Source organism: Ictidomys tridecemlineatus, chromosome 14, assembly GCF_052094955.1.
Source record: "Ictidomys tridecemlineatus isolate mIctTri1 chromosome 14, mIctTri1.hap1, whole genome shotgun sequence".
Classification (NCBI taxonomy): domain Eukaryota; kingdom Metazoa; phylum Chordata; class Mammalia; order Rodentia; family Sciuridae; genus Ictidomys; species Ictidomys tridecemlineatus.
In genome coordinates this window covers 16,973,799-16,990,731 of record NC_135490.1, presented here as the reverse complement: position 1 = coordinate 16,990,731, position 16,933 = coordinate 16,973,799, and the positions used below count along the sequence as shown (strand labels likewise).

The window sequence follows — 16,933 nt, the reverse complement described above, 5'->3', positions numbered from 1 at the left end:
AAGGAATTATTACAAGACATGAGCTCCCTTGGCATGAACTTCCAAAGGCCCAGAAAAATCCTCAGAACTGCAGTGAGATCCTGAGCTCCTTGGAGCTTTCCGTGGTCCAAATCAACTTCTTCCTATTTGGAGTGAAACTGGATTTGGGGTTGATAGGATAGAAGAGAGCTGCTCTTGTCATACAGCCAAACACTGGAACAAAGTTGAATATTCCTATGCAAACATGAGCCAGCATTTCAGATTCCCAAACCCCACTCCACCCCCTCCCACTAGGTTGGGAATCAGCTTTTGGGATGCAGAATCCATCCTGAGTACTATAAATGAGGAAATCTGCCCAGTTGTGGTGGCAAAACCATTCTTCATTTTCCAAACATATCAAGTTCCTGAGCCACAAGTTTAATTTTCAGCCTGTGGAGATACACCTCCACCCCTTCCCTGGCTCAGTGCTTCCTCATTTGTAAGATGATATTCACTATTAAATCAATGCTAGGAAGAGCAGTCTAAAACAAGGGCTTTTAATCTGGAAAGTACCTCAGATCTCTTTGAGATTGCAATGAAAATCAAGGCCTCTATCTAGAAAAAAATAAATATAATATTCTGCCTACAAGTTAAGTAATTTATATACTTTTAGAAAGCTCAAAGGAATTTTATCTTTTAAAAAAGAGAAAAAATGGCTTCAGTTTGTAGTTTTGAAAATTCTTAATAAAAGCTGAGTCTACATCGGCCTAAAGGAGCCAGGTGTGGTGGCACATGCCTGTAATCCCAGCAGTTCCTGAGGCTGAGACTGGAGGATCATGAGTTCAAAGCCAGCCTCAGAAAAAGCAAGGCACTAAGCAACTAAGTGAGACCCTGTCTCTAAATGAAATACAAAACAGGACTGGAGATGTGGCTCAGTGGTTGAGTGCCCCTGAATTCAATCCCCAGTAGCATCCCCCCCAAAAAATAAGGTCCAAAGGAAGTAAAAATATAAAATATTGAGCTAATTAATCATGCTTGATATCAGAGTACTGATAAAGCTGATTTTTAGATATTTAACTAAGCACTGTTTGCTTTAAGGTTTTAAAACACTATTGCTTTATTGTACCCAAAACATGAATTAAAATTTAAAGAAATTAAAATAGTATTGGCTGCCATTTAATAGACAATAGAATATACATTTATCAGGTTAATTTCAATTTTTATGTAGCTAAAAGACTCTAAGAGTTGGAAAAATATCCACCCAATTGAGTTGCATACAATATTCAGATGTGACACTGCTATTAAAGTAGGGTAGAAAGTGAATGCAAGGATTTTTTTTTTTTTGACCCATGAAAATATGCCCTGACAATAGGTTACCAATAGACTTGAGCTTGCCACGGGTATGCACAATAGAGAAGGAAAAGCAGTTTGCTGCCACCCAAAGGAATACTCTAGAAAGATAGTCATGCATACACACAAAAGATAAATTGGGAAATTGGGAAAAAGATAGAAGCATTTGTGAAATCAAAGCCCATTATCTGTTATTGATAAGCAATTAAACAGTCCTCTATTCTAATAAATACACAAAATTTCATAACTGTGACAGTAACATGAACTTCATGGAGGCAGGAATCCTGGTTATCTTCTTTCCCAATACCTAGAACAACCCCTGATGCATTGTGATGCTTCAGTAATTAGCTCCTGATGAAAATGATGTGGTAATAACATCTCTATAACCCCGGGAAAATCAGTTCAGTGTTCTGGGCTCTCGTTTTACCAGCTGTAAAATCAGGAAGTAAAACTGGGTCTTTTTAAAAAGTCTTTCTTTTTATATTCCCAGGCCCTGTGACCCCACTAGTGCATGAACACTCTCTTCTAAACTGCAAAGCTGTGATTGTTTTAGGCAGAATGTCTGCTGGCCTGGGTAGCAGGCCACAAGTGCTATGGATATTCACTAAGGGGGAAAGAAGGGAGACACACACACGAAACAAACACGAGAAATGGACTGCCAGGGAAGAGATTGTGTTGATCCGAGAGTCCTGGGCAAAGGCTTAAATCTGTAGGGAAATGGATTTGTGTCACTTTATGAAATGTAATCCAATTATTCCCTTTGTTTTCTTTATTTATTAAGCTACAATCCATAATTAAATATTCTGATGAACACAGCACCACACATTCTCTGCTGCTTCAACATTCTTGAAGCAGCAATACACTAACTTCTCTTCCAGAGTATATGTTATGATATCAAAAATTTCACTATAACCATCAAGAAAAAATAGACAACTAAGTATTGATTAAGTACATTTAAAGAAACTTTGCTTGCCAGATGTGGTGACACACCCCTGTAATCCCAGAGGTTTAGGAAGCTGAAGCAGGAGGATCTCAAGTTCAAAGCCAGCCTCAGCCTCAGCAAAAACAAGGTGCTAAGCAACTCAGTAGGACCCTGTCTGTCTCTAAATAAGATGCAAAATAGGTCTGGGGATATGGCTCAGTGATCAAGTGTCCCTGAGTTCATTCCCTAGTGCCAAAAAAAGAAAAAAGAAAAGAACAGAAACTTTGCTTAAATAAATCTATTAATAAATCTGCAATTTGTGTTATGTAACTGAGAAAAGGCCCAATCCTGCTGCCACTTGATAAAGCCAACAACTCAAGAGACAGAATGATGAGAGAAGAAAGAGCTTCATTCAATGACCAAAGAATATCGAAGTGGGAATTCCACTTACAAGTTCACTTCTCCCCTCCAAGGAGTCAAGGAGCCATAGACACAGGAAAAGAATGATGCTAGAGAGAGACAAGCAAATAAGGGAGGAATAATCCTGTTGTCTCTGAAAAAACAGAACTCAGGTGCCACATCTTTTTGCTCCTTCCATGGCCTGACATTTCCTGTCATGGCAGTTGGTAGGTGTCTATATCCTTGAAGGGGAAGAGAGAGACCTAAGCAAGTCTAGGTCAACTTAACCCTTCATTATAATTTTAGACAAAACTTTTTTTAAAAGACTAAAATGTCTATGTATAGAACTAAGTAGAATCTGACCCAAAAGTTAAGGCAGCAAAGGAGATAGACGATATGAAGACAGAGATGCCACATCTTATACATCCTGTTCTAGTCACCCATTAGACATCTACAGGCCCAAGTGAAGGGGCAGCACAAATGGCCTTCAAGTCCTTCAAGTAAGCTAGGCAAACGCTATCATCCTAACCCATACGTCAGAGGTGTTAAGGATAGCAGAGCTGCTGGGGGAATAATAATGTGTTGCCCAGCTGTGTGACCTCCACAATTAGTTACTTTCAAGTCAACTAAGAGAAAATGAAGTTAGAAAGTTTAATTAGATTTTCCTTCAGTGACATTCTTGCATGACAATACTAATCAACTGAGATTTAGATGGGTTCTTATGGAATATAGGGGTGGTGATTGAAATATCTTCACTTTTGTAAAAAAATAAAGTGTTAGAAGTTATAGTGTCTTTCTAGAATATTTCCCTAATCTTTCCCTTCCTTGGGAAAGTGATCCTCCAACTTCGGCATATAGAAAAACCACAGTGCATGTTACAAATACATATTTCTAGGCTGCACGCAGATATGGATCTGGGACAGGGCCTAGGAATTTGCCATTTTAACTGTTAACCCAATAGTTCCAATGGAGATGTGCCTAAGTACCACATATTGTACATCTGACACATGTAAAATACACTTCCATTTCTTTTTTTCCTTGCAGATTACCTTCATAGGTTATATCATTGCACCCTCTAGTGGATAATTTAACTCAGCATTTTTTTCTATATTACAAATACTTCTCTCAAAATTATTAGGAAATCTCATCTGTCATGAAAATCTTAACAAAACAAGGGGAGATAGGGGAAATATTTAAAAGAAAAATCATTTGATACTCTAGCCTCAGAACTTTATGTATTTACAAAGACATTTATATGGTATATGCATATATTTTCTAGAGAAAAAGTTAGTCTTGATAAAGTAAGCTGAACATAAAACAGTCACCTCTCAGTATTCTCTGGTTCTGCTTCAGCAGATTTAACCTGTCGTGTATCTGAAGTATTCATGGAGAAAATAATGTCTGTGTTTAAAAAAACATAGATTTTTTTCCTTGTCATTCTTCCCTGAACAATGCAATATTATAATTATTTACATCACACTTAGCCTGTATTAGGTATCATAAAACATCTAGAGATTATTTAAGTATATGGATATTTGTAGGTTATATGTAAATACTATGCCATCTTATATAAGGGACTTGAGTTTTCATTGTTTTGGGCACCCAAAGGGTTCCTGGAACCAATCTCACAGATGCCAAGAGATAACTGAATAGCCAATCTGTTTTATAAAAATAATTTACTAACTTTGAATTTACTGACCACTCTATTTTTAGAATATTTATGCCTGTAAAATTGATATTCTCTCATCCCATTTTTCTAACAAACTTTTAGCACACCAACAAGACAACCTAGGTCAGCCTGACGACTCCCATCTTTTCAGAACTGTTATGGTTTAGATCTGAGGTGTCCCCCAGAAGCTCATGTTTGAGACAACGCAAAAAGGTTCAGAGGTGAAATGATTAGTTATAAGAGTTGTGGACCTCATCAGGAGATTGATCCACTGATATGGATTAATTCAGATAGGGTGTGGTTGGAGCAGGTGGGTCACTGGGGGAATGCCTTTGGGGTTTATGTTTTGTCCCTGGTGAGCAGAGCTCTCCTGCTTCCTGATTGTCCTGAAGTGCTTTGCTCTGTCACACCCTTCTGATGATGTCCTCTTTCACCCAGGCCCATAGCTATGAAGTTGGCTAACATGAACTGAACCTCTGAAACCACGAGCCAAAATAAACTTTTCTTCCTCTAATTATGCTTGTCAGGTCTTTTGGTCACAATGAGGGAAAAGGAAACTAAAACAAGTACCAAATGGTCATTCTGAAACCTCCTCATGTTGGCTTCTAAAGTCCTCAGCTCTTTACAAGATCACAAAAGTTGATGTGTGCTTTTTGCGATTTATGGCTTCTATCTTCTGAAAAACTTTGCTTACTGATTCTAACGAGGGCTTTTAATCACTTCAAGGGTCATAAACTCACAAGGTACCAAACAGGTAATATAAATGAGTAAAATATACTGGATATAAACCAAAGAGAGTGGCAGGGACTTTGGCAAACTGAGTTTGCTACATTTAAAGGAATTCAACAAATAATTATGATTTTTAAAGTCTGCTATGGGCCTAATAAAACATCTGTGAATCATGCAAAACTTCATAAAGCAGCTGCCCACGAGTTCCAGAGCAGCCTGGGCATTATATTGAGACACTGCCTCAAAATTAATGAATAAATGAAGGAGCCAGAGACCCCTGGTTTACTTGCTGGCTTGATGCATGCTAACTATTTGTATATGTAATCTCATATAAATTCTAATAACACTATGCAGGAGTTCTTACTGTTATTCTAATTTTGCCAAGGAGGAGGCCAAGGTGTTAGGAGGGTGGGTTACTTGCCCCAAGTCAGACCCGGCTCTCTATCCAGGTCCGCCTATCCCCAGGGTCAGAATTCTCAGTCGCTTCGCTCCAATTCCTCTCCAAACACATGGTCCCTTACTTTGCCTGTTCCACATGACTTTGTCTTGTGTCCCTCTCCTCACCACCAGCCGAACCTCCTGCCCCTACTCAGGGTCTCTCTGGTCCCCACTGCTCTTTCCAATGTTTTCTATGTTCTCTGGCCTTTGCCTCTACTAGTGTCTTCACAATTGGACAATTTCTTGTGGGCAGTTGACGTGGCTCTCTGCTTCAACACTGCATCATACACCTAATAGCATCACTGAATGACAATTCTTAGCCATGTATTCTTCATATGGTAAGCTAACGTGGCCAGCATATCCATGAAACTTATGTTTGCTATGTCGCTTTAATTAAGCACACCTTCTCCTAGCTCTTTACAATGGTATTTCGGCATTTTTGTAATAAGTTGCATTTGTTCTGCTCTCACACCTCTACTTTTCCATTTCAATGGTGTTATAAATACCCCAAAGTAATGTGATCTCTTCTCAGTAAAGCTCTATTATATCAGCCTCAAACATCTTTCTCTGAAAGCTAACACTAAGAGTATTTGTGAGCAGAAATCAAAGTTAATTACCTTTTGAGGAAAAAAGCCATTTCTTTCACTCATCTATTCTCAGGTAACTTTGTAAGTTTTGCCCTCACAAAGGCAGTCAGTATAGCAACCACAGGTCCATTTCAAGAAAGTCCAGGTGAGGCCGCTGCCGTGTTCCACATATCATATGGAAGAGGTGACTATCACATACACCACGCTACTGTTCTTGGTTTATTTGGAATATTTGAGTGTCTTTAACCTCTTATGAAATCTGTCATCCACCACAGTATTTCTTAGGGAAACATTGAATCTTAACATTCTGAATTACACAAAAAGAACATGAAGTTACTAGGGCGTTTAGTATAACTTGTGATAAATTTTTTCATTCCTAACAGAAAAAGAAAAAACATCATGTACAATCTTTCAGATGATTCTACCTACTATATGCAAATAACTCACTCACTTGACCTTCTTATCTTTGTTCCAATAGCTAACATAAACAGACTGTATTTCCCTCATGTGAGATTTAATATTCAGAAAAGATCTATATGTAGTTGAAAAATAGATGGGGGGCTCTGGCTGACTTAATTCTCATGAAAAATCCCATCTTCATCCCTGAGAAATGTTATCAACATAATACAGTTACCTGTAAAGCAAGGACACCTGAATCCATTTGGATATGGTGCTGTAAGTTCCATGTTATGATAATGGCTACAGTTTAATAAATTTCTTTTAAATGACTAGTGATGTTCTGTATTTCCATGCATAAATTCACTTAAGTTTCCTATCTTCCATTAAGTTTCTAGCAATTTCATTAGGGACTTGAACAAGTCAGATTTTTCTTCTAGTGTTCTTAAATTCAATTTGAGGGAGAAATTACTTACTATGATCAAATCTATGAATTTGGTAACTCATTAACATCTCAAGAGTAATTCTTCACAAATGTCCATAAGTCAATAGTTTGGTTCTGTCCCCAAATACTTGTAACTAATCGTAACTAATACAATTAGGTTTTAATAAGCCTTCATGTTACCTAAACACTAATTTAAAAGGTAAAATTAAAAAATGAAACTGTTTTAGTGATTAATGAGCTAACACCAATCATTTTATTTTAAATAAATTCATTGAATTTTGAGAGTTTTTAAATTTCAATTTGAAATATTTATATCACAGTCAGGTAACCAGAATATTTTGTTGATTTCTTCCCTTCCCTGGACTCCTCGTTTATGATAGGAGTGACAAGTGCTACTTCTAATATAGAATCCACTGAGTTCACCATGCAGTTCTGCCAACTGTCGTTGATGAAACAGGTCATTCTCAAATTTTGGCTTGCTTGAGAATAATCCGAGGGCTTGTTAAAACTCAGATTACAGGGGCTGTGCCATCAAAATTTCCTCTTTGATAAATTTGTTGTAAAGCCCTAAATATTGAATTTCTTACAAGTTCTGCACCACCTTACCCTTTGTGTTGGTCAGAATCAAATACTGAGAAATACTGCTGCACCGGAATGAATCCTCTAGGAACTTCTCCAAGGTTCTAGAATTTTTGTAGGGTTTATTTATGCTCTAACACAACATATGTTATTAAGATGTGTAGATAATACAATGCATTTCATACCTGCTGTTCTAGGTATTATTTTGCACACGAGTGACAAAACCCCACTGTAATATGACAAGCTGAGTTAGAAAAATTTAAACAGTTAAACTGTGAATTTGCTTTGATGCTGGATTAATGAAACAGCCTTCACAGCCAGCTGGCCAGGAGTGCCTGGTCAGCCTGCACATGGAAACCAGTTCTGCTAGTTACCATGGGGGCTTAGTGCCACCAAGTGGCAATTATTTGCTCTATCAATCAATAGATTTCATGATAATTCTTGGTCCTATACAGTGGTCAGGAAAAAACAAATGGCTTTGGCAAAGTAGTCCCTACCTCATGGTTTATAATGTTGTGCAAATGAACTGCCTTCATTCTACAAAGATTTTTTTTTAACATTTTCATCAGTCAGTATTTTCAAATTTATCTCTTAGAATAGACTACAAATACAAGTAATTTAATTTAGAAAATCACACTGAAATGCATTGTTAGATTTAGCTAGAGCAAATGAAAAATTTCACAGAAACAATATTTTCATCAATTTATACTACAGTTCAGAAATCTTTTCAGGAAAAAATCTGGTTTAATATTTCTGAGTGAATAACATAATTCTGTCCAATTCTTTCTATTGTGTAAGGATTTCAACAAAGGAGCAAAGGCCCAGAACAACAAATAGGTACCCCAAACCCAGGAACTGTAAAGTCTAAGCCCAAAGACCAAGTATGTAGGAGGTGCTGGGGTATTTGAAGCAACCTTAGCTGATGCTAATTTTCAAGAAAACTTGATCTCAAAACCTCATCAGTGTTTGATTTGGTGTGATAGCAATTACAGGTTTACTCCTAACCCACATGTCTTCAGCGACAGGGCAGACAGAATCTCAATTGTCTTCCAGGGCAGGTTTAGATAGAAGGCTGCCTTATGAAGGAACTCCTTGGAAGAATCAAAAAGTCTTGTCACTGATCAGTTCTGAACCTCAAGAGAGCGTTGGTTTAATTCTCAGACTAAATACCAACCAGTGTTTTTTGACATTTTCCATTTACATTTTGACCTTTTTTTCCATTTACATAGTATCACTGTTAGAAAAATAAAATATTTGGAGTAACTAAAAAAAGAAAACTTGTTAACTACTGAATGGGCAGTGCAAAACATTGTAAGACTGCTTGTGTGCTGTGGTGTGTCCCTGTCCCCCCTAATACCTTGAGAAAGGGGGTGCTCTCTAATGTTTGCACCAGATGGAGAGATGTGTGTCTCCTTCACATTGAGACTTGAGGACTGAATATTTGGCTCAGGTCTGAGTAATCTAGAGGAAAGGCGGTGGCCATTGCTGCCCCACTGGTGGCAAGGCAGAAGTAAGTTGCTCCATTGAAGGGGGCTGGCCTCATCAAGGAGGAGGCAAGGTTCATAGTTTCTGAGTGCCCTGTGGGAAAAGCCAATATGGTCATCTCAAAAGCAAAGCTCAAGAATTTTCATCTCTAACTAGCATCCTGATTCTGCTGCTGTGCCGATGGTCGTGACTCTGGTCCATCTCATCCCTATCTGGTGACCATCTAGTCACTAGGTTGTGACTAAGACTTTGAGAATCCAAAGCGGTTCCCCTGACACCCCACCCTCTAGAGGTATAACGATGGTAACATCATGCACATGCTAATGTGGGCAGAAACCACACTTTGTTTTATAAAGCTGGGAAGGGAGTCAAATGCTGTGTGAATTTTCAGATTACCACTTTCCTATCACAAAATATTTTGTGCGCTGCTACTGAATTTCAATTACACAAATATTAAATCACAGTACTTTCATGACAGCTTTGTCTATCCCTCCCTACCTCCTCCTTCTATTCCTCATGGTGAAGGCTTGTATGAATCAGACATTATTACCCTGTGTGCATGTACAAGAACCAGAAGTTATACTCCGTTTATGTATGATGTGTCAAAGTGCATTCTTGTGTCATGTATAACTAATTAGAACAAATTTAAAAATTTTTAAAAGTATTGAAACTTGTTATATAAAATAGCAAATTGAATAGACAACATGTCCAGTTTATAAATACAATGATTTCCTTGATGTAGTGTATTGAACATCGGCTGCAGTAATACAATCCCCAGGTAGAGGGCGCTGTGACATCACATTTACCTGTGCGCTGCGTAGTGAATTTCTGAATTGTTTCTGTAAAGCTTTATAAAATGGAAAAGGTTGATGGTCCCCTCACACTTCGTTTCTCCTTAAAATGTCACTTCTAATGCCAGTTAGAGGTGATAAATTCAGAGCTTCTATTGTCTGGAATGAGAAGGAATCTTTACAAATGATTTGGTCCATCTGCGTCAGTTCCACTGATATTTTTCTATTGGAGGTTCATTGATTTTAAATAATGTGTTCCAGCCATTTTATCAAATTACTCCTTAGATAAAAGAAGCCTCATCTTTAAGGGTTTTTATGGGTAGTTTTACAATTGAGGATACACTTGGTAGGAATATTTTGTTACTGAGGGTATTCCCGTACACTGGAACATTTTAAAAATCTGAACAGCTGAATCTGCTTTTCTGCACCACCTCACCTTTTGTATTGGTCATACAGAATATTGAGGTAATTCAAGGACTATTTAGTAAGTGGTAAACCACAAAATGCTCTTACCAGATGGTAAGATTCTATGATTATACAGGTTATTCAAATAAACATTGCCATAAATAAATGTCAAAACAAGATTTTAAGAAGTAATCTTTCACAGATATGATGTGAAGTTTCGATAAAAGCCAAAGCAATGCTAAAATCTTCTCAATTGGTTGTTGATTATTTCAAAACAGAGTGTAGATTGAAATGTGTATTTACTTCTTAGGACGTTAGTAAGATTTCTCCATTATTAGAATAATACAGAAGATACAAGAGTACAGGAAGGAGTGTAAATGGGCAGTTAGCTCTGATAGACCCCTATGAAGCAAAGAATAAAGAATAATCCCTATATCCAGGAGCAAAATCTCAATGTTCCTGTAAATATCTGCTCATATCTCATTGGTGGAAAATAGCCAAAGTGCACCTCTACCAACAAGGTTGGAAAGGCAGCTTTTAGCTGGGCATAAGGTCGGCCCTAGTAGAATTAGCCTGTTAACAAAGGAAGAAGTGAAGGAAGCCTCTCTGCCATACCTCTGCCAAAATCTACTTCTCATGAAGATGAGTTAAGTGGGGCCCAGTGTGAGTGAGCAATGTCAGTCATGTCTCAAGCTGGTGGCAGATCCAGGACTTTCTGCAACATGATGGATGCCCTCTTGCTTTTAATTAAGTCCTGCATCAAGTTCTATGTGTGTGTTGCTGGGGTAGGGTCTTAACAAGTTCTAAAGATTTTGCTTTAGCAAGGGCATAATAATATAAAGAATCTTGAATTACTAAGAGCTTTGCATATTCGTTCACAGCTAATAAAATCATAGTGATTTCATTTTCCTTTGGGAATACAGTAAGGCAAAATAAAGACATGATTCCTAACATGGAAATGAAGTGACGCTATGCATGTCAAACATCCAAGTTTGAGAGGCTACTTTTCCCACTATGGGAAACATATCCTCACACAAGCTTCACTTCTTCTACCAACCCGTAGCCTCCCAGCCTTAGAGAGCACCCCTCAATTTTTGAGGAGTGTGATTAAGGGACAATGATTGTCCCAGAATTTACAACTCTCCTGGCAGCAATAAATCAAGGCCACTTTGAAAAGGGCTTTGGCAGATTGTCTTCTATGGCCTGGATATTAAAATTTTGTTTTTCTAGAAGAGTTGTGAACAGAAAACATTGACTCTCCCTTGCAACTATTAATCAGCCATTCAAATACCCATTAAATTCACACATTCAAGAATGTAATACTAGCCAGGAACATGCCTGTTGTCCCAGGGACTTGGGAGGCTGAGGCAGAAGGATCGCGAGTTCAAAGCCAGCCTTAGCAAACGCCAGGTGCTAAGCAACTCAGTGAGAACCCTGTCTCTAAATAAAATTAAAAAAAAAAATAGGACTATGGATGTGGCTCAGTGGTTGAGTACCCCTGAGTTCAATCCCCAATACCCTATACCCCTGAGAAAAAGAATGAAACACTATGTAAAGTCATATCATAATAAGAAGACAATGTTACCTGTCACTACTTGTAATCTAGTACCACAAAGAGGTGATAGGCCGAAACCTAAAAGGAAATGTTTTCTAAAACTTGTACAATATTAAAAGTATATCATTTGTATTATAGAATGCAACACAGACTAGCAAAACAAAAATGACTTAATTCACTTGGAAAATGGGAAATTATTTTTGTTTGTATTAATTAATTAATTAATTTTTATTTTTGCAGTACCAGAGATACAAACTAAGGGCCATCCTACCACTGAGTTACATCACCAGCCCTTTTTAAAAATTGTGAGACAAGGTCTCACTAAGTTTCTGAGTCTGGCCTTGAAATTGTGATCCTCAGGCCTCAGCCTTCAAAATAGCTAGAAGAACAGGCATGCGCCATGGCATCCAACATCTTTTTATTTTTTTATATCTTTAACTTATTATGATTTCATGGTTCTCCAAACATGATGACTTATTTGAATAGTGTAATCTTAAATTGCAAAAATATGTTTTCCTTCCATTTGTGACCGATGTCTGGGAAATAAAAACCAAAGCCTAATTTTTTAGTTATAAACTCAGTTTTGTGTAATTTGTTTCTAATTGCAGTGGGAAAAACTACAGATGACAACAAGTGAAAGGAGAAAAATATTCTGCTCTGTCACATTCCATGTCATCGCCATCACCTGTGTGGTTTGGTCTTTGTACGTGTTGATAGACAGGACGGCGGAGGAAATCAAGCAAGGCAATGACAATGGTAAGAGCGGTCTTTTCTCTCCTCTCTTGGATCCTAATGACTGTACCCAGACGTGGGCAGGGAAGCTGTTGACCGGTTTGGGTTTAGCTGTGCTGACGTATGAATAAAGCCAGTGATGGCAGTTATGACTCCCTGGATTAACTCTGACTAGAAGGCACCGAGTACAAAGGGTGCTGAAGTGAGACGAGATGTATCAAGTTCATATAAAACTTAGCAGGGAGAAACTCACAGATGACATTTGCCCCTTCAGGTTTTCCAAGAGTAGAAAAAGGATCAGCTTCTTCCTGATAGGAAAAGGCGAACAGTACTAAAAATGGAAGGATTTTAAACTGTATTCAGTCCACCCTACTCATGGCTTCTTTTTATGCATGAATAAGATGACATTCCAGTAGAGAACATGTTATAGCTTCTTAGTACTACATAATGTGATAGCATGGATTAGCACCATGGTTTAAAATTTTAATTATGCCCAATGCGATTGTGAAGATTGGTGTCAAGACTACAAAAACAGATGTTTCAAAATGTATTTTTACATTTAAAATGGATAGATCATTTGCAACAGAAGCAAAAATGGGAAGCACCGTGGCTGTAAAATATCATTTGCATTCACTTCTGAAGACAGCCTGCCGTCCTCTCTCTCACTGGGTGGTGGCTGCAGTACATGCCTAAATCGTGGCTGGTGAAACAGGGAAAAATACTCCCATGCCCCAAGTCGCAATACCATCTGAACAATTTCTCCTTGTGAATTTGAAAGGAGAAATTGTTCAGATGGTATATTTTGAGTTTATAAGAGTTATGAAAAATATTTATATGCTATCCCCCAAAATAGAAAAACTAAAGAAAGAAGAAGGTAGGATACAGTGAGAGAACAAAGAAAGAAAAGAATTTTAAAAGAGAAGAGCCTGCCTATCCTGTTCCCTTGTATTTACTCATGCAGACGGGGTTGTATTTAGACTGTAAGGATCCACAACATGCGCTGTAGATGCCCTTTATGTACTTCAAGGGGAGGGGGAGGAGCAAGAGCCAGGGACAGAGCTGAAGATCCTACTACTGTCCTTTCCCCAAAGAGTGCAAACGCTGCTAAATCAAGTGTAAAGGCCAGAAAATCGGGCAGACCAGAGCCTCTGGTTTTGATTTGTTTGTTCAGGATTAACTCATTTATATACTTTATCATTTATATCAAACTACTTTGTTTGCAACTACATTATACATTGTTCCAGAGATTATTGATTTTCAAATGTCATATTAAATTCACATGATTAAATAAATTCCCTGAGGATAAGACCTTTCTTATTTTCTTTCTTTCTTCTTCTTATTTTTTTTCCTTAACCCCTTCCCTCTAGCCATAGGTACTGGCCCATGCCAAATTATTGAAAGTGTGCCCTAAACACCGCAATCAGGTAGTCCTGTGTGGATGGGAAAGCAGACTCGTCCCCATCTAATTTCGCCCAATGTACTACCTTAGGACTCCTGCATTCTAGCAACCCAGGGCAGACCTGCTGTAGAGACCTGTTGTGGCTAATGTGGTGCTCAGTGTTGGAGAGCCATGCATTTTCCCTAAGTCAATGTGGCCTCAATCCTGTGCCCCTGCCTTGGCCTGGTCACAGTAGACTGCAGGCTCTTCTCCTCAGGCCACAGATGAGGGATGGAAGGAAGGCGAAAGGCTAGAATCGACAAGCAGCAGTCTCATTTCATCCCCGCTAAGACCCTCATAACCCATCCAAAAGAAACCCCTCAGGTTTATTTTAGCTGTATTTCTGAAGCATGTGAGATGTGACCATTCATCCTACAACTTCAGCTCAGCTTCAGTTTATCTCAACTTCAGCCAACAGATATCTCCAGTCCCCAAGAGACCTATTGCCCTGCCACATTTCTGTCTCCCTGCTCATTCTTCCATCCCCTGGTTATTCTTACATCCTTAGCTGCCATTTCTATGCTGATAGCCGCCAGCTCCATGCATCCTCCTGCCTCCTGGACACTTTTGTTTGAAGGTCTTATAGGTGCCCCAACCTCACTGTGTCCAAACTCATGGTCAACCCCACACCTCACCCCTACACTGTGGGAGAGGCAACACTGTACCCAGCAGCCAAATCCACATCTCAGGCTTTCATTCCTGATCTGTCCTCCTCTTCTTTATATCGATCATCAAATCCCATTTATTCTGCCTCTTATGCCCCTAGAATCTGTCCATTCGTCTCCTTCTCTATTGACACCAACCATGTACAAAAACTTCTTACCTAGACTTTCTCCAATTTTGTCCATCTTCAACTCATGCTTGGTTATATAATCACAGCAAATTTACAAACCACAGATCAAATCAAGTCCTATCCCCATTTAGCCAATAATCTTAATATATAACCCAAACTCCTTATGGGACTCTGCTGTCCCCAGGACTCAGGTGTCACCAGTGAGAGTGAACATCTGTTCTGCTCCTCAGATCTACTTGCAGACCCTTGCTAAGCTTTGCCCTCTATGAAAAACGGCTTCCTTGTCCACTGCCACTGCACATAGTTAAGACTTAAATATTTCAAATACCTCCCTAACCCAGACTCAGCCTTGGCATGTAAATACCAGTCTCTGTGGGAAACCTGGTTCAACTCTACAAACTAGGATAATTATTCCCAATACAGTGGTTCTCAGAATGTGTCACAGGAACAGAAGTGTCAATATCCCTTGGAGATACACACACACACACACACACACACACACACACACACACACACACGTGAATAAAGATTCTAACTAACCTCTCACTCTTGTAGACTACTGTATCAGGAATCCCAGGATGCAATTAGGTAATTTGTACTTTAAAAGTCTACAGGTTATTCCGATGTCTGAGAGCCACTGCCCTGCCATGTGCTTCCAGGACCACCCCTCACTTGGCCCCACCCTGGCTCTCCGTCTTCCTTGCACACTGGAATTACCTGTAGAGTTTCTACGTCACCATAAAACCTGTGGTTTATCCCCACAGATTCAGTCTAATCATCCCTTATGTGATTCCTGTCACGCAGCTATGTTGAGAATCTGTCCTGCCACGTGATTTACCATGTTAATGCACTTAACTATCTGAGTCCCCTCACCTGCTCAGACAGGTGGGGATATATTTGTCCCTGTCACCACATATCTCATGCTCATTGCCTCTGGGAGGTGGCAGTTGGTCTGGTCCAGTCAATGTCATAGAAGGAAGGATGAGGTATGAATTCCTTGTACCTGAGATTTTCCCCCTTTTACTTTCCTTTTAGAATTTTCTTTGAATATTTTCTTTTCAATTTTGAGTGGTTGCTGGATCTCAGTCCACTGTCTCACACTTGACTGTCCCTTAGGGCAGACACACTGTATTATACATTATATATAATTTAGAGATCTTTCAGTTTCTTAAAGGCAACTAAAAAATGACATCATTTTTATCTTCAGTGTTTAAAGCTTTTGAATTAGGTAGCCAGGTGTTTATCAAGAAATGGTGCCCATGGCTATCTCTGCAGAGTCACATGCCAGTGGGATGGCTCCCAGGCCACATATGAAAGCCACAGTGACATGTGTAAAGAGTACCCTCTGGATTTATGTTCAAATTGTTTGAAACCTTACTTACCCATGCACATATTTAAGTGGAGTATGGGCATCTGTCTGAATCATTGTTATGTTCATCTTCCTCTGGCATTGGGACTGTGTTGATCCTGAATTTACGCTTAAAGTTATTAGGAAAAAAAATCAACACATAATTTAAAGGTCAACATATTTCAAATCTATCTTGGAAAACCTTCAGAAATAATTGGAGAGGAACAAATTGTCCTTTTCAACCAAAACTGAGGTTGAATATAAAACAGCAAAATTTTTGAGCTGTAATGACAATACTGGGAGAAAAAAATATTCTCCATATGTTTGAGAAGGGTTATTCTTTTAGATTAAAATGCATGATGCCCCAGATGGCTCTCGCACTCCACTCTTTCATTCCCCTGTGATGACAGAAAATAAAGTAAAATAAATGAAACATATGGAACTTGAAAATTTTAACACTCTAAATCACCCTTGTTACTGACTCTAATTGGGGCAACAATTGTTCTTCCTGCCTTCTCTTTACAGGTTCTAGAAGAATGTTCTCATACATTATTTGTTTGTTAAAAATGTAACACAAAACACGAACACCAACCAAAAAAAAAAAAAGCAACAATTTATACTATCCATTTGAGGTATTTTCAAATTTCAGAAGAGTTTCCACAAGATACCTTGTGGATAGGACTCAAGTGTAAACATGAAATGTTTGTGTTTTTTATACCTTAGACACCCAGCTTTGTTCAGTATGCTTAGTGGGCCTGTGTTTCAGCTGCAGCCCATTTACTGGGGTGGAGCTTTCCACAGTGACATTGTGTTAGTTCTCAGAAATTTTTGGATTTTGTAGCATTTTAGATTTTTGATTTTTAGATGTGGGATGCTTAACCTATGTCAAGGAGACTGTAGGTGCAGATCTTAAA

The 16,933-nt window shown here is 38.6% G+C and overlaps 1 protein-coding gene across 10 annotated transcripts in view; it reads left to right on the top strand.

Annotated features, from left to right (window-relative positions):
* Marchf1 (membrane associated ring-CH-type finger 1) overlaps window positions 1-16,933 on the top strand; it is a 712,326-nt gene that overhangs the window by 682,372 nt on the left and 13,021 nt on the right. For all 10 annotated transcript variants that reach the window (XM_040293440.2, XM_040293424.2, XM_078030953.1 and 7 more), the window contains one exon: window positions 12,317-12,464. In XM_040293440.2, the coding sequence (XP_040149374.2) occupies window positions 12,317-12,464 (148 nt within the window). The remainder of the gene's footprint in view (window positions 1-12,316; window positions 12,465-16,933) is intronic.